At 40.3% G+C, this 27,997-nt stretch overlaps 1 protein-coding gene across 3 annotated transcripts; it reads left to right on the top strand.

Moving 5' to 3' along the window:
• On the top strand, nt 1-24,442 carry NXPE3 (neurexophilin and PC-esterase domain family member 3). 3 transcript variants are annotated; one of them, XM_083822946.1, is made up of 7 exons: nt 1-322; nt 4,939-5,027; nt 5,301-5,513; nt 12,499-13,259; nt 15,220-15,293; nt 19,161-19,367; nt 20,310-24,442. In XM_083822946.1, exons 3-7 carry the CDS (start codon nt 5,421-5,423, stop codon nt 20,858-20,860), a joined length of 1,686 nt encoding a protein of 561 aa, XP_083679072.1. In that variant the 5' UTR covers nt 1-322; nt 4,939-5,027; nt 5,301-5,420; the 3' UTR covers nt 20,861-24,442. The 3 variants fall into 3 exon arrangements, with proteins under 3 accessions (XP_083679072.1, XP_083679073.1, XP_083679074.1); XM_083822947.1 differs by having other exon boundaries at nt 8-322; nt 4,936-5,027; XM_083822948.1 differs by lacking the exon at nt 4,939-5,027 and having other exon boundaries at nt 18-322.
• Nucleotides 24,443-27,997: the final 3,555 nt, after the last annotated feature.

Here is a 27,997-nt window from a genome sequence, read left to right as displayed (position 1 = left end):
GGGGGACGGGGACGGGGACGGGGGTAGGGGACAGGGACAGGGGACAGGCCGCCGCCTCCTCCTCATGGCCCGGCGGGAGCCGCCGGGGCCGCGCTGAGGGCCTGCGGCCGCGGGGCCGCTGTGGGGAAGAGAAACTCCGGCGGGGGGGAAGCCGGGCGGCCTGAGGAGGAAGAGGAGGAGGGAGGAAGAGGAGAAGGAGGAAGAGGAGGAGGAGGAGGGCTGCCGGTGCTGGGTTTCTGTCTGGGCGGCGGAAGGTGCTTCCTGCCGGGGCAGCCGGGGCAGGGACTGCCGCTCCTCCGAGGGATGCGATCCGCAGGAGAAGGTATGCTCCGGGGGATACTCGGCTCTGGGGGAAAATACAGCTTAATTACAGCGCTGCTGGCGGCAATACCGCCTGCTTGTTTGCTTCCCCCGTCCCCGGGTCGGGGGCTTCACGGAGGGGTTGGGGTTGGTGCCGTTGTGCGGCGTTTTCCTCTGCTGGAGCTGGTGCAGGGAGCTGCGGCACTGCCCGGCTCCGGCGAGCGCTGTGCGGTGACCTCTGCGTGGCGGCTGCTGCTGCTGCTGCTGCTGCTGCTGGGGCAAGGCTCAGCTCCAAAAACGCTCCCGACGGGGTCTTCGGTGGCCATCGCCAGAATTAGTGGCTTTTCTTAGGGATCTTCACGGCAGGTCTTTGAAGCAGCTGTGGTAATGTGTGCTATGCTGATCTTATTTGCCTAGGGAAGTATTGGGATGTAGACCTGACAGCATTTAATGACTTTATTTTTAAAGGCAATTCGGTAACTGCATCAGAGAACTTGAAAACCGGTCATAAAAATGTCATTGGGCTTGTGTTTGTTTCCAACCTTGGACAAAGTGATGCATGTCATCACTTGAAGTGGAACAAAGCTGACAGGAGTAGTACTTAAAAAGTAGAAAATTCAAAATTATAGGTCTGAAGTGAGAAGCTTTTTTTTTTACCTTAAAAAAATGCATGGTTTATTGCATAAAAAGAAAATTAATTTTACCGTTAATAAGTCTTAACTTCATGTTGTTTTGTCTCACTGGAAGTACATCATCAATATATGAGACTTTACTGGAAAAAAAACCTCTGTGTAGATATATGTGTAGTATGCATATATATATACGTATATGCATATGTATATGGTGTTTCTTTTCTTTTTCCCTTTGTTGTTTACAAGGATATTTCCTGCCTCCTAGGTGGATGGATCCAGAAAGCACTCCAAGGATAGGATAAGAATTTAAGGCTTTTTGTCATATTTGTGCACTTCTATTATATAAAACATGAACTAGATCTATTATTCATGGCTGATGGAACTGAAAGTATGCTAAGGCCTTTACTAAAAAAAGCTCTAAAACCATGTAACTGCTTGTTTTAGAAAATATGACGTTCACAGAAATATGAAATTTTTGAGCGAAAACTTTTTTTTTCAGCAAGACAGCTCTAGTCTCTCATACATGAAACACATATGAGCAGGGGAAGAGCATCTTCAGTTACAGGCTTGGCAAGCTGGTGAAGAAGAGCTTTAAAATACAGTTACGAGGGGAGGGGAACTGCAATCCACCCAACTCAGATTGGTTCAATTCCAGAAACAGATGCCCAGAGTCAGGAAAGGGATCAGCAGGAGAGCACCTGAAGAACAGCACAAAGGAATTCCAGATGCTTAATCCAACCAAGCAGTTTAATTAGGAGCCCAGCTTAAGTGCATCTGCCCAAATTCACGCAACGTGGGAAATATTCAAGAGGAACTGGAAGACTTAGATAAGCCTCAGGGCTATGACATGACTGGCCTTAGTGCAATGTGGTAGGTTGACTCACGTGCCTGGAGTGCTGTAGTAGATGGTTACAGGCTCTTCAGGAGAGAGAAGCAGGGAAGGAGAGGAGGTGGGGTAGCCCTGTATGTTAGGGAATGCCTTGACTGTGTGGAGCTGGGTGATGGTGATGAAAGGGATGAGCCTCTCTGGTTAAGAGTCAGGATAATGGCCCATAAGGCTGATATTACGTTGAGTCTTGTAGACTGACCAACCAGGATGAAGAGGTAGATAAAATATTCTACAAACAACTAGAAGTCTCATGATCACTAGCTCTTGTTCTTATGAGGGGCTTCAACTTCCTAGATGTCTGCCAGAAATACAGCAAAGAGGAAATAGAGATTGTTGTAGTGTGCGGAGAATAGCTTCTTTATGCAGGTGGTGAGGGAGCCATTGAGGGAAGGTGCCCCACTTGACCTGTTGTTTGCAAACAGGGGAGGACTTGTGGATGATGTGGTGGTTGGAGGGTGCCTTGGGCACAGTGATCACAGAGTGATAGAGTTTTTAATCCTTGATGAAGTACGCAAGGTGATGAGCAGAACTGCTACCTTGGATTTCCATTGGGCAGACTTTGGCCTATTTAGAGACCTGGTTGACAGAGTCCTTTGGGAGTGGTTTTGAAAGGTAGAGTCTGGTAATGCTGGGCTTCCTCAAAGAATGAAATCTTAAAGGTGCAGGAGCAGGCTGTCCCGATGCACTGAAAGTGGAGCAGCCTGGCTGACCAGAGAGCTTCTTCTGGAGCTCGGGAAGAAAAAGAGAGTTTATGAACTCTGGAAGAAGAAGCAGGCTACTCAGGACTCTAGAGCTGTTGTCAAGCTGTGCAGGGGGAAAAGAAAAAGCTCAACTAGAACTCAGTTTGGCTAGTGTAGTGGAAGACAATGAAAAAGGCTTTTATAAATACATCAGCAGTGAAAGGAGGCTTAAGGAGAATCTCTATCCATTACTGGGTGTGTAGGGAAATCTAGTGATGAAAGATGAGGGTAAGGCTGAGGTACCCGATACCTTTTTTACCTCAGTCTTTATTAGTAAGGCCAACTGTTCTCAAGATACCCAGCCTGATGAGTTGGTGATGGGGAGCGAGATGATGCCCCTGTAGTGTAATGGGAAACTGTAAGTGGCCTCCTACATGTTTTGAACATTGATAAATCTATGGGGTCAGATGGGATCTGGACAAGGGTACTGAAGAAACGGGCATAAGTGCTCTCCAAGACAATTTCAATGATTTACCAGCAGCCCTGGCTGACCGAAGAGGTTCCAGTTGACTGGAGGTTAGCAAATGTGATTCCCTTCTACGAGAAGAGCAGGAAGGAAGATGCAGGGAATTACAGGTCTGTCAGTCTGACCTCAGTACCAGGGAAGGTCACGGAGCAGGTCATCTTGATTGCCATCACATGGCACATATGGGACATTCAAGTGATCAGGAGCAGCCATCATGGGTTTATGAAGGACAAATCTTGCCTGACTAACTTGATCTCCTTCTATGACAAGATGACCCGCTTAGTAGATGAGGTAAAAGCTGTGGATGTTTACATGGATTTTAGTAAAGTGTGTGACCCTCTCTCCCACAGTATTCTGGAGAAACTGGCTGCTCGTGGTTTGGACAGGTATACAATTTGCTGGGTGGAGAACTGGCTGGAAGGCCAGAGAGGGTGATCATGCATTGCAACAGGCTGCCCAGGGAGGTGGGGGAGTCCCCATCCCTGGAGGTATTCAAGAGAATTATGGATATGGTATAAGGGACACAGCTTAGTGATGACCTTGTCAAGGTGATGGTTGGACTTGATGATCTTGAAGGTCTTTTCCAACCTAGATGACTCTATGATTCTATTTATGATGTTTGGTGGTTATGATTGATCCAGGCAATATTTGGATGGAGTAACAAAAATATGTGGGAGTAGTCTATGTGGCCTTTCTAGGTGCATGAAATGACATAACTAATAACTTACAAAGTCTCTGGCTTTTCAGTGATTTGAAGAGCATTCTCAGCAACAAAATCTGAAATTACCTTTTTCCGTGTTATATTTGCTTCTGTTCCTCAAATGGTCATATGTGGCCTTAAATTAGCACTTCAATTTATTTAAGTGTATTCATCATCAGTTATTGTTTAAAACCCTCGTTGATATTTTATGCAAGCTTAATACTTTACATTAGCACAGAACTGTTCCAACAAATCTGCATTTTTGTTGCATTTTGTCAGTTTGATACTTTCATTTTAATGGGTGTCTTGCTCTTTTGATGCTTGTTCATTAGTCAGAGATGCAATCTCTGTAATTCTCAGCAAAGCAACTACAGTTATAATCCATATAATCCTCATAAAGCAATTTCATATATGGTCTCTTTTGAGACTGTCCTGGTTATCCAGTAATATATTTCAGTTTTCTACTCTCTGCTCATCTAGTGAATGATTTAATTAGCTAATTTTGGTATTTAGTACATCGTTACATTTAATTTAAATTTATGCAACATTATTCATATAGTCTTAATAAATACTATAGCTTTTCAGTTAAACTATTTGTAGAAAGTTATATGAAGTTTATCTAATCATTTGATTATGTTGTTGCGCTCAGTGGATGTTTGCATGAGTAATGCTGTGTTGAGAATATTGGATATAAAGGGGCTGCTCTCTCCTTGCCATCTCTTGTGTGTTTCCAAGTTCAGAGCTTCTCCTTCTGCAAGAATGGAACCCTTTTTTGCTTGCAGAATGACTACCTTAAGATTGTCACTTTTAAAAAGGAGCAAGATAAAAGATTCAAACTTAAGAAGCATTAAGCTGTGAAAGTGGTTTATCAACAGTTGCTAAGTCTGTGGTTCTGTAACAGACCACCTATCAACCAACATCAAGAAAACATTATATTTCATGAAAGTTAAATTTTATAAAAGCGTGGCTATTATTATATTTTGTGAAAACAATCTTGTGTTCTTCTAGAAGTCTTTTGTTTTTGTTTTTACCAATAGAGCTGCACAAGAGTACAGGATGTAAAAGGGATGATTAAAAAAAATCAGAGAGGATAGTCTAATGTTAGAGAAGATTTCTGAAGTTTTCGTTCAATTTTAGCGTATCCAGCTCTGGTAGATATCTTCTTTTGAACTGTTAGGTGTTACAGCTATTTTCTTCTCTCTCCCCAGCAGGAAGTTAGAGAAAATACCTTTTATCTTGCTTATCCAGACTTGCTTCACAACTCAGTCCTTAATAACAACTTCTTGGGATCTCCAGTCAGGTAAATGTGGGGGTGCCTAAAACCTAAAGTTTTTGCTAAAAGCCTTGGGCTCACAATGGCTGAATGGTCACAGTGTGGCTGCCAGAAAGAAATCTCGCACTCTTTTGATGTCTGTCAAATGCAGATGAGATTGGCTTTATAATGTTTTGCCTTGATATGCTCAATAGAGTCAGTACTGTTCAGATTGCCACAAATGTGTTTTGAACACATTTGCCAGACTACGTCTGGCAATATTTTTGGCACTTAATATAATTTTTGCAAATGTGCTTGCAGGAATGAAGTGGAAGTCGGCTGAGCTCACTTGTGCACTACTGAGACGCAATGACATTCATGTTTGCGGTGAATGGAAATCATGGCAGCGTCTAACATGGGAGGGAAAGACATGAGTGGACAATGTGGCGTGACTCGTTCAGACTGCAAATCTTCTGCCTGCTTATGGCAGTACTGGCTGTGGTGGTGCTGGTCCATAACTTTTTTCAGTTAGAGGTAAGTGGAGACTGTTTCTTCTGCAAAGGGCTTGAACAACGTTATTCCTTTCTGCCTGTAACATTGGAGTTGTGACTTCTAGTCTTCTGCAGACTTCAAGTTTGGTTCCCTTAGTTTCTCCTGGCATGTATGTGCTCCAGACCCATAGTCATCTTAGGCGTTCTCAGCTGATCGCTTCAGTTTAATTCTGGTACTAGGTGTCCAAAAACCAGACATAGTGTTCCTCATATGGCTTCACCAAGATTGAGCTGAGGGGAATTATCACTTCCCTTGATTCACTGGTTATGGCCTTGTTAACTCATCGTCACAAGGCTAAGCTGTTGACACTTGGTCAATTTACTGTCCACCAGAACCCCTAGGTTGTTTTCTACAGAGTCGTTTGCTAGTTAGCTAGTTGGTCTCTCGCCTGTACTGATGCAACTTCTCTCAGCTTTTTCCTTTTTTCCTCTGCAGCATCTGACTTGCATATTTATGTGTTTGACTTATCACTTCATGCAGGCGTACTTTCAGGCTGCATTAATCAGTAATCATGTATTCCTCTTGCAAAGTCTTTTTCTTCCTGGCTAGTGATGCCCAGATAAAGTAATGCAAAAGAGGGGCTCTAAAAATCCTTTCTCTTCACACCCCTCCCCCCACCCCCACCAAATATAGTTAGATTGGAAGAGGTTCAGATAAAGACAAGAAAGATGTCTGAGAGATCTGAAATCACGTGTGGCACAGGAACAATAACTAAAGAATGGATGTTTGTTGCCTTTTCCAGTACTAGTGGAGACATGAAATTAAAATCTGCCAGATAAAATAATGCCAGATTCAGAGGAAGCAGTAGCGTTTTTTCCTACATAGAGTGAAAAGCTGCAGAAGTCCTTGTAGTAAGACCAGATAGCTGATTAAAAACATATATTCAAAAAGTCTGGATGAGTTTGCAGAAAAAAATCTATTAAGAGTTATTAAGTGTAAAGATGTCGACCCTGGTGAAGAAGTCTTTAAATCATACATAGCTAGATGATGGGTAAGTCTTCAGAGGAAGTATCACAACATGTTTGATCTTTATTTTTACCCACATACTTGCTGTTGGAAACTACTGGAAGACAAGGTAATACATTTGAGGGACCTTTAGTCTGAGTTAGTATGGCCATTTTTGTATAGTGTAGAAAGCAGCTGTTCTTTTGTTGTCTCTTGCTGTTTTTCTATTTTATTTCATCGAGTTTGTTGAATGAAGAACAGCTTTGATATTTTGAAACCTAGCCTATTTCATTGCTTTCTCTTTTAAAATTGCATTTCTTAGAGAATAGGGCTATGACAGAGCTAAGAGACTGAAAGGAAACACGCAGTAAGGGCATTCACTCTGTGCTTTTTATTGGCACTGTTCATGATAAGTATCTGCATGGCTTTGCTGACCTTTATATGTCTGATATTCCAAACTCAGTTTTGTGTTTCTGGTAACTCTTTACACTGTAACATGCAACTTTAGCCTCTTCAGTTGTCTTGACTTTTCTGAATGGACCTGATCTGTTATTTGTCTCTATCTCAGGCACAGCTTTCAGACAGGCTACTATAGGTATCTGTGCTGATTCTTCTCAGGTAGGGATCAAAGCCAGAAAAAGTTCTAGAAAGTTTTCACATAATGAAATCCAGTCAGGCTCTAGAAGGAAGGCTTATTATTGGTTATTGTTGAGAACATGTTTGCAAATGTATCAAACATTCTTCTCTTCTCATAGATCATTGAGTTAATCTGACTAAAGCTAAATACTTGAAGGTGATTCTTGGTTAGCGCCCAACTAGCCTCCTTGCTTTTTTTTTTTTTCTTTAGGACTTTACTGTTTTTCATGTTAATAATCTTCCATCTTGAGTCCTTGAGTTACTAATAATAAACTGTCGACAGTGCCATGTCTGTCTGGAACCTTGCTTTTTTTACCTTGTTTTTAAAAAATGAAAATAAAATCAAGCTGTCCACAAAACATTTGATAAGCTACTTATTGTTTAATTTGCTTCTTAGTATGGAGTCATTCCTTCCTTGGCAGCTGACCATTGTATTCTAGCACCAGAAGAAATGTATTTTTACTTTCTTTAATTTTTTTTTTCTTTGCAAACACACCCATGCAGATGGAAAATGTTCAATAATTTTCTACAAAGTATCAAGTTATTGATCAAAGTACTGAGGAGCAACATCTTGGTTTTAGGTTACAAGGGTGTTTGTATTTGTGTACCAATTGCCTCTAGAGTGATAGAACCACTTCAGGGTTGGTTGTGAGCATTGTTTTATTTAAAAATACTTAGAAAAGAGACAGTGTGTAGGAACAGGGAAGTGTCTTGCAAGAACAAATGAATGGTTGAATGTGAACGGCTGGAACTGAACAAAAGAACTATATAACAAAGCTTTTTATTGTTACTGGTAAATGCAGATGCCGACAGGAGATAAGTGCATCATCTTTTTCAGATTATTGCTGGAACACTTGTCTGTCAGATGGTGGCTTTTTAGGTTTGGCTTTGACATTTGGAGAAACTTAACACCCACTCAGTGCTGTGAGACAGTAAAGGCAATGAACTGATCTCATGCCTGTCTTAGAAAACATCTAGGGATAAAGTACTCGGTAAAAATACATAAAATAAGATGACTGGCCTTTCAGTAAATGGGGTTTGTTCGGTTTCAAATATTGTCTGCTGTGTTACTTAAGATTCTCTATTGGATAACCTTGAACTACCTTTTAAACTGCCATGCATGTTATCTGAGAATCTCCTGTGATGTTTCCTGCTCTGATGTTAATAGTGGTGCACACAGGTTTATGGCAATCACTCCTGAGGTACTAGGCCAAACCAACAGTTATGGCTGATGGAGGATATAGTACTTTGAAATATAGATGGAGTTACACCTTTTCAGCAGCAATTGAAATATTCATCTCTTTCTTCTTTTTTTTATCAGCCACCTACGTTCTTGCACTTAACAAGGACAAGTGTTCATTGCAGGTCTAAACAAGTCCCCAGTAACTGTTCTAGAATATGATAAAATCATAGAGTTGTTTGACTTGGAAGATCAAGATACTTTAAAGATCATCTACTCCAACTCCCCTGCCATGAGCAGGGGCAACGTGGCAGGGACATATCTCTGAGAGTGTGATCGTCAGGCTGGGCTTATACATTATACTTAGTTTTTGCTTAGTTGGCAGCAAGAATGCTAAAAGTTGAATAGTTGAGGTGAAAATTTCATTAGCTCTTCTGAAAATGCAGCTTCCTTTTTCTCCTGGTTATGGCATATCTCTTGTGCGCCAGGAACAGCTTGTGGATTTGTTTGTGCTTAATTAAATTGTAATCTATTCTGTCCTGCCTGTTTACTCAGTAGACATCCATTAAATTACTCTGTGATTACATTTGCGTTCTGGTTAACTTTAGAATGCAGGAAATAAACAGATGTTAGGAATTGCACTCAAAATCAAGACATTCTGAATGGAGTATATGTGAAAATAAAGCAGGGCAAGTGTTATTCAATTAGGAGATTGCATTAAAAAGTAAAAGAGTCTATATAAGATAAAGGAAGAGGACTCATGAGAAATCTTGAGCAATGCTTTTTATCTGTCCTACCGCAAGAAATATGATTGTGTTTTTACTTCTGATTAGAGTAGAGAGCCCACAGTTTGGCATGGCAGGCTTCTGACTGGACTCAGTATCACTTCTTATCATGCAGGAGTCAGAGCTTTGTAAATGCCAATGAAAGAGGGGATAGGGAATGGAGTGGGGGTAAACTGAGCTATCAATCCACTTCAGGGCAAGCCATGCCTATCCATAGAGAAAGGAGAGTTTGAGTTCTTGTTTGGAAATGAGCCTGAGAAGCACTTCCGAAAGGAAGATGGTTTGCAAAGCTTTTCTGTTCCAGTCAAGGATCTTCAGTGTATGAATTGACTCTGAAGCTTTCCCTGCCTTCACTGGAAAAGTGAATCTCTGTAATATCTTCTCCTGTGAATACTGTACATGGTATAGCATACTTTCATACATTAGCTTATAATTCTGCAATAATACAGTCTTGTTTGGGCTTGGAAGAGAACTGTAAAGATGAACAAGGATGTTACAGAAAGAATGGTCCTTCAAGATATGGAAAAGGTTTGAATTCACCTTTGTGGAGAGGGTGTGGTGTGGGTTGTTTGTTTGTTTTTCTTTGCCTCCCTTCCTCTTTGAAGACTGACTGAGGAAGTATTTGTGGTGTGGTCAATTCTGCTTTACCATAACCTGGAGGTGCTTGAGTTGAGGTGACAGTGCTTGTCTAGGACCTCAGCTGCATACAAGTGAGGAGCTTTGGCCTGGTGCTGTGATAGAATCAAGTCTGTGTAGGTAGACTGTTTGAGAAACATTGAACTATATTCTCTGCTTTGTTTTGTGACTGTGTGAGTTCAGCGTTCTCTGCACTATTTTCTACTGAAAAATTTAGATATGCCCTTGGAGAGACTTCAGAAAGGCTAGCTAGGTCATAAACAGCATCTTGCAAATCTTGGACAGAAAGAATAGGTTAAAAACTATGAATAAATTTATAGAAAGTTAAAATGGTGATAGGTCTGTTTTTTAAGGCTTTCTTAGATAGCTGTGTCTCTGCTGTTTATTTGGAAGCACATATATATATATACATATATATATACCTTTTCCATCCCTTCCCACTCCCACCTCTTGAAGAACCAGGTTAAAATATTTAAACTTTCTCTTGAGAGTGTACACTGAACCCAAGAGTTGTGCAGACATACGTATTCTCCTCCCACATCCCTCCTTTGCTGACTCAGACATACTTACCAGCCTGTTGGATGCATTTAAATATATGCTTATTTTTTAAAAATCTTTCCATGTAGTATTATCTATGCCATGTATATGCTGAACAAAAGAAAGGAAGACAACGGGAAGGCATCCAAAGACAGAAACTTGGCTTAATTCAAGAATGCATGTAGGCGAGATTTAAAGTTGATCTGTCTCTGAGATTCATTCTCAGCTTTGCCTGCAATTTACTGGGTTAGTAAAAGTAACATGCAGAGATGTTTGTATTTGTGTATGGTTCTATTATAAACCATAATTAAAACCAAACCAACAAAACAAACAAAAACAACAAAAAATCCACACCATGTGTATCCATGGGTACTTGTTAATTTATCTTTTATAGCTAAAACATAAATAAAATATAACAATTTACAATGTCATGTTTAGTTGTTAATGTGGAAATCAAACAAACTTCTCTATATCTGTCCTACATCACAACGTACTCAATATCCTCTTACTCTAAGCTGGTCAAAACCAACTTCCTATGTAACTGGCTTCAAAAGCCTGTTAGTTTGTTCCTTGTTAGGTTTGCCTTTCCTCTATTAAAAAAAAAAAAAGACATTTGAACAATACAAAGATTCAATTATTTTTATTTCGATACGTCAGTATAATAAATATACTAGGGGGAGCTACTCAGTATGTACATGTACTCTAGGTGATACTTGACATGGATTAAGAAAGGTTTGTAACAATGAAGAGGTTTAATACAAGTGCTGGGGATTTTAGTATGTTACTGAGCAGTAAGTTATGGAGGAAGGGAACAGGAAAGACTAGGATATGGGTAAGTACAATCAGCTTTTAAAACTTTGCAAATAGTGCAGTTTTTAAAAAAAACTTTGAAGTCTAAACTAGCATAATCTCTGATGTCATATGAATGATACTTTGTATAGTTTTCATCTTTGCGTGAAGAAAGATCTGTCATATTTTGTTTCTATATGAAATACGAGTATTATAACTTCTGTTACATATACCCGATAATTAAATACTTACTAACTGCTGATTTTGTGTATATTCAAGGTGTAAGTTTAGCTAACTAGATGAGAAGTGGTGTGAATGTGACCGGAGAAATGACCACAGCTGCTACATGCAGCAGGCTTCCCTTGACATCATGACCAAAGGGTGCATTAAATTCATTTGCAGTGTAATATCTCAAAGAAAGCCTATTTCCTTGCATTATATTGGGCAGCTGTTAGACCTCATTGTGCTCATTGTGGTTTAACCCTGCTAGGTAGCTAAGCACCATGCAGCTGCTTGCTCACTTCCTCATCCCCAGTGGGATGGAGAAGAGAATCGGAAGGGCAAAAGTTTAATTAAAAGAAGAACAAACAACAACCAGCTTGTGGGTTAAGATAAAGGTAATTTAAAGGTTTTTTTTTTGTTTGTTTGTTTGTTTTTGCCACCAATGTGTTTTTAAAAGTGTGATGCAAAATGTAATTGCTTTCTACCAGCTGCCTGATGCCCAGCCAGTCCCCTGAGCAGCAGCAGCCCTGGCAAACTTCTTTCCCCACCTCCAGTTTTTACTGCTGAGCGCAATCCCGTGTGGTATGGGGTATCCCTCTGATCAGCTGGGGGTCAGCAGTCCTGGATGTGTCCCCTCACAGCTTCTTTGGCACACCCAGCCTACTTGCTAGCAGGCAGCTTGAGAAACAGAGAAGACCTTAACTATGAAAGTGCTGCTCAGCAACAACTGAAACATTGGTGTGTTGTCACCGCTATTTTCATCACAAATCTAAAACATAGCACTATATGAGCTACTATGAAGAAAACTAACTCTAGACCAGGCAAAACCAGCATAGTGCTTTATGACTAAAACATTATTACAGTAAGAAAATTAAATTTGAGTTATTTAACTGTTTAATCATATGATCTTCCATATTTTTTCACAGTGCTGATATTTACAGAATACACTAATAGCAACAATACTACCCAAGAAATACTCAGTATGCTTTATATAAAAGCCTCTTTGCTAGAGAAGGATAAAATTATCTTCGAGTAACCACAGATCACACAACTGTTTCTTTAGAAATTCACAGTCAAGGTAATAGATTTGTGTGTTCTAGTAAAGCTGCTTCATTTGGTCAGCTTCAAAAATGTGTAAAACAAACTCCAATTCTGAGGGTCATGCCTTGAGAAAATGTCTGTTATTCACAGAGTTTTATTTAATAGAACAGTTTCAGGTTTTCTTTTCCCTTCCCAGCACCTGGATGACGACACAGTTTCAGGATCAAATTGGATAACAGAAAACAATGACCAGCCTTCTCTATCACAGACAACTAAAATTACCAGGAAGCCTTACTGTGGTTATGAGCAGCAGACTTTGTCCAAAAGAGAACAAGTGGAACAGGAATCATTGCTTGCTGCAATACAATGGCCAAAACCCCCCGATGACAAAATTGCTTTTTTACAAAGCACTGATCCGGTACATAGCGATTTTGTGATTGTGAAGCCTAGGGGGTTCTTCAAGGTGGGTGATCAGCTAGAGGTGCTCGTTCGCATGAAGGATTTCCAAGGAAAACCCAAGCAATATGGTGGAGACTACCTACAGGCACGAATCCACTCTCCTTTGCTGAAAGCTGGAGCGACAGGAAGGATTGTAGATTGCCATAATGGCCTTTATAAAGTCTTTTTTACTTTGCTTTGGCCAGGAGAGGTCAAAGTATCTGTGACACTTGTCCATCCAAGTGAAGCGATCCAAGTACTCCTGCGTTTAAGAGAAGAAAGGCCTGACAGGGTCTATTTCAAAAGCTCATTCAAGTCTGGGAGGTATTCAGAAACTACTGAGTGTAACGTATGCTTGCCTGGAGATCTTCCAGTCTGTAACTTCACAGATCTATACACGGGTGAGCCATGGTTCTGTTACAAGCCACGAAAACTCTCTTGTGCCAGCCGAATCAGCCATGCCAAGGGTGGATATCAAAAAGGTCTTCTGACACACGAGGAAAGCCTTTTTTTCCAAAGGTATGTATGTTATTGACTTTATAGGTATGCAGTCAAGTATTTGTTTTTTTCAAGACAAACTTTAGGTTATTGGACAAAGATGATAGATTGCTAGCCTTAGAGGAGGAGTGTGCCTGAAGGAGCAAGTGTTTGATGTGAGTAGTTGAATATTCTCTTCCCCTCCATCCAGCCATGCAAGAGTACAGTAATGTTAAACTAAAGAAACTTGAGTGTAGCCCTCTCTCTACACTTTGCGTTCAGTCCTGGGCACACCTGCTAAATTTCACATGAATATACTGTCTAAATCTGGTGGTGGTTTTGGGGACTGTTTCCTTATATTTGTTTCCACACCTATGCTTGAAATACTGATAACAATGCTTTAAGATTTATTTTTGGCAGTCTGGACTACCTAAAAAAGGTCCAGGCTTTAAGCTTATTTTTGCACAAAGTATCAATTGTTTTTATCCTCAGCAAAGGACATCCTTAATGTAATGCAACATAATGCTCAGTACAACTTCCAAGTGTTAGGCATAACTCTAAGTCTGTCATGAAGAAAACACCTGGCAGAACAAACTGCTGAGCAATAGGTTTGTAAGTAAGTGGAAATGATTTGTGCATGTTATGTAAGGTATCAAATTAGGTTAATTTCAGTCATCTCTTTCCTCTGGATTCTGATTTTTTTTTTTTAATATCTTTAGTGCGTGGGTACACATGAGGCAACTACTTTGGCCTATACCCTCAGCTGAGATTAGACAGCTACTGTGCTGTGTCAGAATTGTAGTTGTAGGCTACTGCTTTGCTCTCCAAATAACGTGCGGAAGTGAAGTGTTTCGTCAGTATGTCAACTTGAGGCTTGTATTGGGAAAGACTTTAGGGGAGCAGCTCTGTATTGTTGAATTAGGGGAGGGACAGGGCTGTTCCTTATCAAGTCTGTAAGTGGATCTTTTGGCTTGCTGCGGCTCAGACATATCACCTGTAAAATATGGCTGATATTTATATTGATTGGTGATGCTTACAAATGGGAATGTGACATTTCCTTAGCTTGTTTTTTGTTTTGTTCAGCTGAGATTCTTGACTGAAATGGCTTATAGAAATTCCAAATAGTTTATTTCTTAAATGGAGAAAAATATCAGAAGAGAGTTCTCTGTAAAACAGCATCAAAAGACAAAACAGGAGCTTAGCATTAAAACTCTGCCTTTGTCACAGCAGTTGTACAGTAGGGATACGGATGCAGCACAAAATCATCAGAATTCTTTGATGTCCACAAAGAAGCACTGAAGCACTTCTGATGGCTTTCGGTCTTTAGGGGGATGAGCTTTGTCTCCATGTTCAGCAAATTGCAGTGCTGCTGGAAGACCTTGCTGGAGATGTCTGAAGTGGGTTGGATGTTGACTGGTACCACCATTATCCCCAGAGGCAGGTCACACCACCGGTAGCGCAGCCTAGAGCTAAAATTGCAGGTGGTGATTGTGCTGGACTGCCACAAGCTCCGCTACGTGCTGTGGGGTTGCGGAGGCTCAAAGTGGTAGCCACCTTGACTTGAGGTATTTACTGTGGTAAGCAGCTACAGAGATCAGGCAGAGCTGGGAGCTGCTTTTGCAGCACACCCTTGCAAGTGGTTTGCCTCCGGGCAGTGGTACACAAACCACAAGCTGGGAACTTCCCGTCCTTGTGGTTAATCCCTCAAAGCATATAACATACTTCTAATAGCTTGATAGCTTTATCTAGGTTTGTACCAGTGAAAATGTGCATGAGATTTGTGTCCTAGTGCTCTTAAATCTCGAATGTTGCCTCAGAACAGTGGCAGTGGTCTTAAAGAAATTGATACATAATGAATTCAGCTATATGGAGTAAACTTAAATACAAAAAAATCTTATTGTGAGCCCTGTGTGCTTATTTGAAGTGGATTAAGAAAAAGCGATGGTGATGTTAACTTCAAATTTTAAGCCTAATAATATTATTATTTTATTTTTCATTCAAGTGATGTGAATATCAAAAGGCCGATACTCTCCAGTGGACCTGATGCAGTGATTGTGAAGCCCAGGGCGTTTACAGGTAAAGTGAATTTTATAAGGTTCTTGTTTCTAATTGATAATTAAACCTATAATTAAATCTATAAAAAGAACTAGAAGCATGAGTAGTAATGGATTTCTTTGTTTTCATAGCATGGAATGGAAATATACTTTAAAATTTGTGTGTTGAAGATTAAAATTTTTGGGTGCTACTGTAAGGTAAGCTCAGGGCTAACAGCAAATTTGTCTAAAATTACATACATAAGTGTGATTTTTAGAAAAAATAAAAATCAAAAAGAAAAGCAGTTTTCTGTTCTTTTTGTCAAATGTGCCTTTTCTGGCATTTACTGAGAGGGAAAATGTCTTAAAGTAGCTGCTCTCCAAACACTCTGGTTAATCTAGCAAAACTGGCTATGAGGTGTTTCCTGTTTACTTTTCTTCATTGAGAACTTAATGTAATAGATTTTAGACAATTTGCATATAATTATTACTATCACTTTTGTTACCACAGGTTTTCATAACCTAAAGCTGTGGAACAGAACCTCAGTTTTCTGTATGGTGTGTAAACACAGAACAAAAACACAGTCTATGCTAAGTTAAAGGATTTATCTCATTCATATTCATATGTATGCTTATGTCTCTAAAAACTCTGCATAAAATGTGATACGCAGAGAATTACTTCGTAATTGAAAGCTTTTCAGATGTTTTTCAATAAGGCTATAGGAGATTTTAAAGGTAGAGTTCATGACTTGAGCAATCAAGTCTTAAAAGAAAGCAGCCTACAGCATTTCTTGATCTTAGTTCTGCTGTTCACTTAAAAATAAATAAAAAATCTGCTGTTAGGCCAGCAGTATTTCCCCCCTTCTTTCTCCAGACTCTTTAGACGAGATGGCTTTTGTTGTTTACTTTTATGTTTTCTCAGAGAAACTGCTGCACATTTGAAAGTTGATTATGTTACCCTTCTTGTAGGATACAGATGATCAAAGCCTGTCTGTGTTTCCTGAGGGTTAATGATGGGTTAGAAAGGGTAGATAGGAGCGGCACAATATTCCTCAGGGAAATTCCTCCTAACAGGAACAGTCTCTGAACAAGTCAGTTCAATAAACTGGAATAAATATTGCAGGTGTATGACTGTTAGGATTGATGCATACTTAAATTCCTCATTTTGTTGTTTTTGCACATACATTTCTGTTTGGGGGTGAATGTAGATCAAGTTTATTTTTAAAATTTCATTCTTCTGAAATATCAGCTTCTGTCCCTATTCTTGGTTTGTAACTATTCAGTTCAGAGCTTTTACCCTCCTCCATAAAATCCCAAAGTAATGTCTCTTTGAATTCTGGAGCAAAACTGGTGTGATACTGAACACAGATTTCAAATGTCAGAGTTAGGTTTACTGTGATTTTACAGGTTGTTCTAATATCTTATTTTATGTATTTTTTGTATGCCCAATTTTAAAATTAATTAAAAAGGTAAAAAAAAATGCAAAATGTTTACACCAAAACTTAAGAAGCAAAAGAATTGAAGTTGTGAATTTGCATAATGAATTCATCTTTAATTACGTGACCATATGATGGGGTTGGTTTTTTCTTCTTTTTTTTTTTTTCCTTTGTACGATTCTTATTTCATGCAGATTAGATGAGTCAATATTATTAGTTGGTTGCTTTTGTGTTTTTTTTTCCTTTCTTCATCAGCACTGTTGCCTTATTTGCTACATATTATTTAAGAAATTATCCAAAGATAAGATTTTAGAACCACAGAATGGTTTGGGTTGGAAGGTACCTCAAAAATCACCTAGTTCCAACCCCTTGCCATGGGCAAGGACACCTCCCACCAGACCAGGTTGCTCAAAGCCCCATCCAGCCTGGCCTTGAACACTTCCAGGGATGGGGCATCCACAGCTTCTCTGGGCAGCCTGGTCCAGAGCCTAACCGCCCTCTGAGTAAACCTATGCATTTTTTAGTTTAAAGCCATTCCCCCATGTCCTGTCACTACACTCCCTGACAAAAGAGTCACTCCCCAGCTTTTCTGCAGGCCCCCTTTAGGCACTGGCAGGCCACTATAGGGTCTCCCCGGAGCCTTCTCTTCTCCAGGCTGAACAACCCCAACTCCCTCAGCCTGTCTTCATAGGAGAGGAGCTCCAGCCCTCTGAGCATCCTCTGATCCCCTCTGATCGTCATTTTCTAACTGAAAATGTACCACAGAAAAAATGCAGTAATCAAGACTATAGTCTTTGTGTTATGCAAACACAGCGGTTTGCTTTTTACGGTGTCCCTGTAACGTTTAAGGAGGCTAGCATCTACTGTAAGACACGGAATTTTGCATAGAAACAGCAAGGCCCAAAAATTACAAGTAGGAATGGGTGTTCAAAGATGCCTGTGGCCTGATTTATTTATTCATTAATTTTGTTTTGTTTGGATTTTGAGTGTGTGAATAGTTTGGCTGCACCTGTGTTATAATGAAGCATCTACCAGAAGATGTCTCTGGGCGCTGGAACTCCCCTGCCAATCCTCTACATAGTTACAGTGGTCCCTGGCATGATTTTGGCCACGTTGACATGTGTATTCCCAAACAGCTGCAAGCTGTGACAGGCCAGGGGCTTTTCTTAGCCAGATAATCTCCATGCCAAGGTGCGGAAAAGTGTTTTAACAGATGGACGTGGCTGTTGCATGCTGCTGGTTTTGGTGCCAGAGAGCAGCTCCGTGCTTGCTCAGTTTACTGCCATAGAAAACTTCCCTGTTCAGGCAGTGGCTTTTGGGTTTCTCTGTGTGCCACTGTGAGTCAGCACATTCCCAGGCCCTTAGGTATTAGAACAGATGTGTGGTAAAGGAGGAACCTGTACTTAATGACCTCAAGAAAGTTCGATGTGCTTGTATCGCACTGGATACTAAGAAAAATATGGCCATTTTTGACTGACGTAACCATGAGATTGCAGCTTCTCTTCCTGTAACCTCTGGCCCTTGATTGCAGCATGTTGTCCAACTTCTGCAAGGTGAGCAGGAGTCCTGTAGAACAGATTTTCCCTGGTGTAGTCTAATTGCTCCTTAGAGGGCAACCTATCCCAGGCACCGAAAGAGAAAGGGGCTAGATAGCAGAGAGAAAGTACGAAACCCCTGGAATTAAAAATTAACATAATTTATACATTCAAAGGGCATATACAATTATTGTCGATAACTGTAATTCTGGCATTTCCTAGTTTTGGAGTCTTTATGATTCAGATTTCATTCTTAAAGCATGTGTGGTTGGGGCAGGCGTAGTGTCAGTGTGGGGGCTGTTCAGTAGAAGGATTTATTTATTTTAAGCAAATATGAGTGGTATCAAGTTGCCCCCTGCATGTTTTCACCTTGGAGTTGGTGTCTGGTGCTGCAGTGGGAGAGGCTGCTCCTGTAGAGCAGTGTCAGTAATGCACAGCAGCTGCTCATCCTCTTTGGTCGGCAGGCTGGCCACTAGAGGGGAGAAGTGCACTTTGGCGCAGAGGATTGCAGATGTTTCTTGGCAGCTTGTTTGTTGGCAGCAGATGTTTGAGGAATAGTGGGGCTTCTGAGTTCTGGGATCCTGTCCAGACTGGAAGAATCATGTACTCTGCTGATCTTTCTATCTATATTCCCCTAAACCTTTTGCATGCATCCAAGTTCAAGCATTTCTGTCCGAATGTGAAAAATGTCAGATACTTAGTTTTTTATTTTACTTTTTTAAAATCATAGTTAAAAATATAGTTAAACTATAAGTGGTCAAGCATCAGTAGGTTTCGCTGCAGAAATAATGGGGAAAATATTTGGGCTTGCAGGAATGTGTTGCATTAAGCTTTTTGATGTTGTATATCAGTACTTCGCTTTCAACTGTATATATGGCCATGACAGTTATGGAGGCTTTGTTTGTTGTATGTTAATTTCAGAGAAATTTTCTCTTCCAGATTCAAGCAGTATGGACAGAGCTGAAGATCCCACAGTTTCCCCTTCTGGTTATTACTATGAAGATCACTGGAGGCCAAGAACACACTGGATCCATCATTTTAACAAGTCAGATGATATAAGCAAGTGCTTACAAGGGAAAGTAATCCACTTGTTTGGAGACTCTACAATAAGGCAGTGGTTTGAATATCTGACATCAGTTGTTCCAGGTTATTTTTTTTTTTTAATTTGATTTTGTCCCTAAAGACCTGTGCAAAGCTTTATTTCTTGCATCTCAGACACAGTTGATCTTACTAAATGATAATGACAAATCAAAAGGAAAAGGGAAGGCAAAACATGGTCAAAAGTGGTGACAGAAAGTCAGTCATATGTTTGAGCAAACATTAGAAATTTGTAGGCCTTTGGGAAAAAGAGCCCCAAGTTATCTGTAAAGTTGTCTATAAAATGTTTCACCAGTTAAGGACATTACTGCTCTTGTGAGTTAATATGTGGCCATGAGGGGGCACAACAAAACTCATGTAGGGTGCTTGTATAAGGCTTTGCAGGAGCCCAGTAGCTTAAGTAATTTTGGAATGAAGTGAAGTAACAGAATGACTTCAGGAAGCAAGTGACTTCCGTTACTGTTGATTGGTTTTTAGCTCGCTCTTCTGTTTCCCTTGTTTTAAGTTTTCCTTAAATAACAGAATTTCAGTAGCCAAGTAAGTATTCCTCTTTCACCACCCCAAAGTAGTTCAATCATGTTGAAATGCAGACTTTGAGACTCCTTAATGTCGACCAGTTGAATTCTTCTTTAAATTTAATGGAGTCTTGAGGTTGCCAGAAAGGTTGCCAAGAACTCTGGATCCATAGGGCAGTGGTGACTGAAGGTGTCTATTTAGAAATTTCCTTTTTTACAGGAGAGAAACAGTTTGGGAAAGCTGAAAAAAACATTGGCAGCCTTTTGAAAGTATAATGTGCTGTCCTGCAGATTTCAATACCGATAAACTCCACTTTGGAATACACTTACAATGCTCATCTTCAGTTTCATTTTAGAGTTCTTAGAATTAAGTACTCACTTGTCTACTGCTACTGTTGCCCTGTGATCCTAGTTTCTTGTTGGTTGTTTTATCTATTATGCCACCTTTTGCTAATGTTTGCTCTTGGGTTTTCAGATCTAGTGGAATTTAATCTGGGGAGCCCTAAGAACGTGGGCCCTTTTATGTCCGTGGACCTGAAGCACAATATCCTACTGAAATTCCGCTGTCATGGGCCACCCATTCGCTTTACAACTGTCTTTAGCAGTGAACTGCGCTACATTGCCAACGAGCTGAATGGCATCGTGGGTGGGAGAAACACCGTGGTAGCCATAACTATATGGTCCCACTTCAGCACTTTCCCTGTGGAAGTGTACATTCGGCGGCTGAGGAACATTCGGAGGTCAGTCATTCAACTGCTGGATCGCAGCCCCAAGACTTTAATCATCATCAGAACCGCAAATGTTCAGGAGCTCGGGCCAGAAGTAAGCCTCTTTAACAGTGACTGGTATTCCCTTCAGCTTGATTCTGTCATGAGGAAAATGTTCTCAGGAATTGCTGTGCACTTTGTGGATGCTTGGGAGATGTCTCTGGCTCATTACTTGCCACATAACTTGCACCCAAAAGAAGTAATTGTTAGGAATCAAATAGATGCATTTCTATCTTACGTGTGCCCTCTGCAAACTTAGCACAAGTAGGTATCCTATGTCACGTTTTGCTGCGGCTGAAGTAAAGCTGGTCTTTGTCAGAGCTATCGAGTTTTTGCTGGATGGTGTGGAAGAGCTCTGGTTACTGTATTTGCGTGCGGTAAGAGTGGCTGGCCGTAGCTCTGGTAGCTCTGAAGGATGGTAGAGAAGAGCTGAGTGTTCAGGCCGTATCTTCCTGTAAGGCTGATTCTCTTCAGCCTTACCCTTTCTATCTCAGATTATTACAGAGCACCTTAAATTAAATTGACAAGATTTGATAGGGAACTGTGTGGGTTATTAGCTTTACTAGTTGTCTGCACTGTATGCTTAATCCGTACAACATGGAATCTGTTGCATGGGCCTCGCTGCTGAGAACTGCCTGGAACCTGGGGAATTAGATTTTGGGATCGGTCTTTCCCCATGTTCCACAGTTTGAGGGGCATCCCCTGCAGTCCTCTGTCAGCCAGAGAAGCACAATGTCTGTTCTCGTTTTGAAGTCCTAATTAGAAATACGAAGGGGGTGTCCTAAAGCCACTAATATCAGTCAAGGAAGCACAATCAAAATGTCTGTAGTATTAAGCCATTAATAATGGGCTGAAATTCAATAGAGCACACTAGTTAGGCACCCTTGGTGTTTACAGATAGCTGCTAAATAATGCAAGTAGCCAATATTTTGGTTTGGTTTCCTGTACTACTGAATCTCTTCTGAGCTGTGATACACTGTCTACTTCTTGATTTATCCGTGACAGAGAAATGTGTGTGTTACGATCTCAGTGAAGACACTGTCTCAGGCAATTTCTGCAAGTTATGTTAAAATTGCAGGCTTGCCTACTTGAAGCTTGAGACATTTCCTAATGAAAATGATTCCCTTCCCTGTTAGATAAACATATTCCATTATGCTCCTGCAAAGCTGAGCTTCTGTTACGTGCTTTTGTACATACAGATGTCCATTGCGCTTGTATGGAAAAGCCAAGTTACTTGAATGCACTTGATGATGTTTCGCAAATGGGTGACAGCGTAAGCCTGGCACACGCTAGTATCATGGCTGAGCGATGACGTCCTCCTTTCCTTCTTCTGTTTGACCATTTTATCACTTCATCAGCTTCACTGCTGCCAGTATAGAGTGAAAAAAAAGAAATCCCACCCAAAAGCCAAACACACACAGGATTGCCTTTCATACAGATGCTTGGTAAATGTTTACTTTTTTTTGCCAGTGTGAAAGCAGGTGACTCTTGGGCCTCTCACAGCGATGTTTGCTGCTGCTAATTTGACTGAACTTGTCTACAGCTGTAATCAGTAACACTTTGTTTTAGTGTTTTGATTAAATTCAGCCCCCAAATTATGTTGTAGAGGTGTGTTCGGTGTTGTCTTATTTCTCGTACCACTCAAGCCAAAGGAGGGCTTTCTCAGTGGCTTTACTGAGAGATATGTCAAGACACATGGAGTGTTTCTCAAAAAATTCGTAACACTTAAAGAGAATATGGCAGCTGATTCTTTGTGAGCAAACTGTGAAGATGAAAATTAATAAATGGGTTGGTTGCACATAGTGCAGTAATTGAAATAATCTTCATATCAGAAGTGTTTTACTCTCTGCCAGGTTTGGTGCTATGTGTAGGAAGATTGTGCTGTTATTGCTGGAACATGAGAGCTAATGCTACTAGCTAGAGGAACAGTGTTTTGATGTTTCGTTCATTTTAAAGGACAACTGAGGACTGTTTTAAAACCAAATGTAAATGCTTTTAGCATGTAAAAGTCAGTAGCATCCATATATAAACTTAAATTTTTTTAAATGTTTAAAAATGACCGGAGGAGTTGCATATGCCAAAAATGCATTTATTCTTAGCTTTTCAGATCAGAATTAAGGCGGTCCAATTTGCCAGTTACTACTGACAGCTGTCTCACATAGTATCTGCCCATGTATTAGCTTTAGGTAAGTGTTTCTTACTTTAATATGTTAATGGCAATTTATCCGCTGCTAAAAGGAGACCATACCAATTCAGGTCTGGGAAGGTAAGCCACCACAATGCAAAATGACCTTTCATCTTCTCTAGGTGTGTTTTTTAAAATGGGTAGAGTATAAGGCTTTCATCCTGAATAACAAATCTATCCAAATAATGTAAAATAATGAAAATAGGATTGCAAACTTTTACTTTGAAGGGTACTACTTAATTTGTGGACTAACCATTTGGTTTTCCTCAAAAAGCCATATCGTGTGTGAAAGTGTTGTGGCAACGTGTTTCTTCTCTGAATGTTTTAGTGTTCACTGCTGCTCTTCAACAGCAACTTTTCATCACTATTAGCTATCAAAAAGAGAAAAAAATGAATCTCTTCAAATGCTATGAAAACTGAAAGAAATAGAACTGGATTGCTGTTAGCAAATATCTAATCACAGTCTGATAGAACCTCTACCTTTTAGATTAATTAGATTAAATTAATATTTTTTTAATAACAGATTAACTTATAGGTCATGAACTTGAGGGAAATTGCCAGTTAATTCTTTGGGCTCTGGAGTAGACAGGGAGAAGAAAGGGAGAAACTGAGGAGTGAGTAATGTTAAAAGATGAAGACTGGGGACACACTGCTTCTGTCATTCAGTTGAACTGGAAGCTTGTTTTCATTTCTATACTCCTTTTGCTACCCATTGCACCAGTTGTATATGTATATGTATATTGTGTGTAGAAACATAATCAGAAGCAATAAAATATTTTTAAATCATTTTCTTGAAACCTTTAAACTTCTAAATGGATTTTAATGAGGACTTAAGAGGTTGGTTATTTTTTCAAGTTACTTAATAGGATACAGGACTGGAATGGAATTTCTCTGTTGTCAGTTAAGTATTTTAATTTACATGAAAAAATTTATTTCATGAGACTTTCAAAGCCCTGTTCTCCTTTCCATTCTCTTCAGTTGAAGGGAACAAACTGTATTAATTTTGATATTTTCATTCCCATCCTGAGCCATTTGATTATTAACCTTTCAAAATGGAGGGTTTTTTGGTTATTTATTTAATTATTCCATATGCAACTCAAATGCTGGTGGAAAAGGCCTTCTATTTTAATGATGTTTATCAGAAGACTTCCGAGAAATTTATAAAATAAGCATTCTCTATTTTACCGATTAGACTGATACCCAGTGATTTTCTGGTATTGGTAGTTTGAGATCTTGTTTTTCATATATCATGTAGGCTGATTTCATGATTCCAGAAGTTCAGTGAAAATGTTATTCGAGTTCTTGATAAAAGAGAATAAAAAGCAGTAGCTGCCATTGCTTTTTTCAATTTCAGTTGCTTCTAGTTTCTTCTGCTACACAACATTATTGTACATCTTATTTAAGATTCAAATTAGCATTCTTCATTATTCTTACTTGTTAAAGGTAAGCATTTCAAAAACAGGAACTTTCCTTACTAGAAGAGTCTGTATGGCTTTTTATGTACTACAGATGATGCTTCCATGCATATGTTACAAAAGCAAATATTTGAAGTTGTCTTCTGGGAAAAGTAAGAGTACTGGTTTTTTGCATTGTTTTTTGTTGCAGAAGTGTGAGTGTAAACATCTTTCCATTCAAGTAAAAGCAAAAAAATGCCTGTCACAAAATGCGTATTTAATTTATAAAGCTCTTGTTCAGGTCACTTCCTCCTGCTTAGTTTACACTCATATTTAGACTGTTTGGAAGGCTCTTCTTATCTCCTGGAAGCAGTGCAGGGCTCTGTATATTAGAAAAATAACTTGTTTTCAAAGTTTTTTGTTCCATTATATGTATATTATTGAAATGCTTACAATGCAGAGAAGGCTGTAATGTATTTTATTTCCTGATGTGATCAGAAAAGCAATTCAAATAGCCAAAAAGCTCAAAGAATAAAAAGTTCCTAGTAAAGAGGGCAAGTTTGTGCACTAAAATTGTTTTATCTGATTTAGCATCAGTTTATCTTGTTTGCCCAAACCTCACATAACTTTCCTTTTTGTTTTTATAGCTGCTCTAGAAGTGTGTCATATTTCCCTTAGTTTTACCTATTACATTTTGCGTTGCATGTTGGTTAGAAGTTTTATACAGTGGTTTATAGATTAAAATCACTTGAAATGTTTTTTTTTTTTTTTTTTTCTGATGGTGTATATTTGGAGGGGATTGATCTGCGCAAGTGGCACAAGCCTGGCATGAGACCTAGTGCTGAAACACGATGTTTCCTCTTGTCAGCATAGCAGTGCTGACACGTAAGAAAGCTTTGTACGTAACAGAGGTTTCTTTCTTTGAGGGCTTTTAAAGGCTAGATGGCCATTGGAAAATGCTTAAGCCATTTCATTTTAAAAAAGCAATGTGAAGAGCAGAGGAGATGCAGTGTGCTCATGGATTCTCTAGCTTTGAAACGATTTTTACTCCAAGTAATGGAAGAAATCCTGCAGTGCCTGGCTGCATGCCTGCTCCATGCCAGGACAAGAGGTGTGCTTGCAGGGTCATAGGGGAGAGGGAAGGAGCTGCTGCACAGCACAGACCTGAGAGCCGCTTGGGTGGCTTGAGGGCCAGGATGGAGGTGGTGGAGGGACTGCTGTCGAGTTGCCTTGGGGTTACGTTGCAGCCGGGATTGACAGCTGTGAAACAAGTCAGCAGGGTGCATTGCCCTGTGCACTGATTTCCTGTGTGCATAGCCAGTAATGCCCTGCTTGACTTGGAAGAATCCCTCACCTACAAGTTCATGGAGACTGTAGGAGAGTATGCTGAGGCAGGATTGCAAAGCGTTTGCACTGTTTTTCTGTTCCCCCTCTTGTTTGATGCTGACCACTGAAGGAAGCAGGGTATGATGCCATGTCCTGTGGTGTGATTTAGGGTGCTGCTCTTACGTGAGGTTGTTCCTCTAAAACAGAAGCAAGTTAAAGCCCCAGCCTGCTGTTGGCAATGCCACCTGACAGCCACCAACTAGGTAACAGGGCAGTGGCAAAGTAGCTTCCCCTGTGTTTTGCTCTGGAAACTGAAAGCAAAGCGTACTGCCATTGTATCCTACCTGCTCTCTTAGCCAAAAAAAAAAAGAAGCAGAGGGGCTGCAAAGATTAAGATGCTTTTCAGTGTGGTGTGAGATCAGGCCATGGACATGCTTAGAGAGCCAGTGGGAGTGAGGAATAGGAAGGAGGGGAAGCAAAAAGGATAGGAAGGAGGGAGAGGAAGGACATCATGCAAAGGTCTTGTCCTTTGACACTAAAGAGATGACCAAATCCCTAACTTCCCTAATGTGAAGGTTTTCAAAGCCAATGCTAGTTGTGTGGGATGGAGTCACTCCTTGGATATAACACTCTGAAATATATATATATATACACATATATATATATATTTCTCCACATGCAACAAAATGGAACAATTCTTCTCACCCAGGCTGCTCTTTCTCTACTATATCTCTCTGATAGCAATGCCGTAGCACTCATTTGTTAGGTGTAGGTATCGCTGCAAGACTTTCTGCTTGCAGCTTGTTTACACAGCCACGTATACTAGGTTTTCACGTGTATGTAGACATGGCAGATAACAGAGGTGGGGAACTTTTTAAAATAAAACCAAAACATTTATAACTAGAGTAAGGAGCAGTCCGCAGACAGGCTTTCATCATGTGTCATGTGCTGCTTCGTGACTCAGCAAAGGTGAATAACTTGCCTCACATGACACAAGTGCTTGGCACAGAAGGGACTGGAACCTGCATGTCTGAGAGTGAGACTGGAGCCCTGTAATGCCAGGCAGATCAGTAGGAGGCTCACTGGGAATGGCAAAGAGCTGAGACCTTAGGGTTTTTGATCCAGTTGAAATGGGTCTTGTTGCGTTCGTCCTGTGGTTTAACACTGCATCCTCAGTTAGCAAGATTTTGGATAATTTCCAACACATTAGCTGTCCTATTTACAACACAAGACCAATGTATTTGAAATGAAGGAAATGTTTCATTATCTCCCTGAATTTGGACCTGAGTCTCACCTGAAATGTTAATTCTGGTGCTAGTCACCCAGGTCTGAGCTCCCTCGTTAAGTAACCTAGCCCTGGCAGTGCCTATAGTAACTTAGCTGTGATTAAAATGCTGTCCAAGTTACTGCATCCTCCTTCACTGTTGGTTTTGCTAGACTCTGGTGGGCATATTACATGTTTTTTTGGGGGAGTGAAATAAGCTGGTGTGCTTTCCGGTTCTGTCATGGAGAATTGCAAAGGAACTTCTCTGCCTGGAGTGGAGCAGAGGGAGTCTGTGGGAGGCTGCTAGAGAATTAAGAGTGTTTGAGTTGTTTTGTATGAGCCTCACATGCGGATTGAGCGCATACTAAACCCAAGTGAAAGTACACTATGAACTGCCCCACATCTCAGCTCCGTCAGCGGGTATGGGCTTAACAGATCAGTGAATCATTAATGCATGGAGCCAGAAGAGGGTTTTGAGGCATTGAAAAAGAGCCTGGGATGACTCTCAGATAAAAAATATGAGCCACAATGTAGTACTCTCAAAGCTGATGCTCATTCATTTTCTTCTAATTCCTGAGTAGCTGCGTCTTGAAAATGAACGGCACAAACACCACTGGATGAACCTCTTTTATTTGGAGTTCAATTTAGAATGAAATTCAGTTGATAATATAGATGTTGATAACTTTCAGGTAGGCTTAAGACTGCCCTTCTGAGGATGATTTTTTTTCGACCCTAAACTTTCTGTTAAATCTCTATTTTTTCCCCACCTATATCACAAAAGCATCTGGAGGAGTAAACTTTAATGGAATAGAACAGCCCATCTCAAATCTCTTTTTCCTGCAATGGGGAAAACCGTGTCAGACAGTGTGATCTGACAGCAGGTCCATGCTATGGCTGTCTGCATTCTTCAGTTCAGCCATCCATTAAAAATCTTGTCTGGCCCCTCCTCTTGCTGTTCTCTCCTTTCCCTGGCTGGGCCTGAAAATAGACAAGTGTTTTTCACCTGCTGCCCTCATGCGTGGGTCTTCTGCATATCTGCATGAGCCTGGCTTTTGTTTTTGTGTTGTGTTTATTTATTTATTTATTTACTTATTTATTTATTTAGGTCCAGCTTGATAAAGCGCTCTTCCTTTTCACTCTGTCTAAATATCCATCGCTGTTTTTTTTGCAATGATGGGGACTAGGTATGTGACAAGCACTACTGCTCTGCCACAGCAGGGCAGCTTG

This window comes from Anser anser (genome assembly GCF_964211835.1).
Source record: "Anser anser genome assembly, chromosome: 1".
Classification (NCBI taxonomy): domain Eukaryota; kingdom Metazoa; phylum Chordata; class Aves; order Anseriformes; family Anatidae; genus Anser; species Anser anser.
This window is presented reverse-complemented; position numbering and strand designations above follow the sequence as displayed.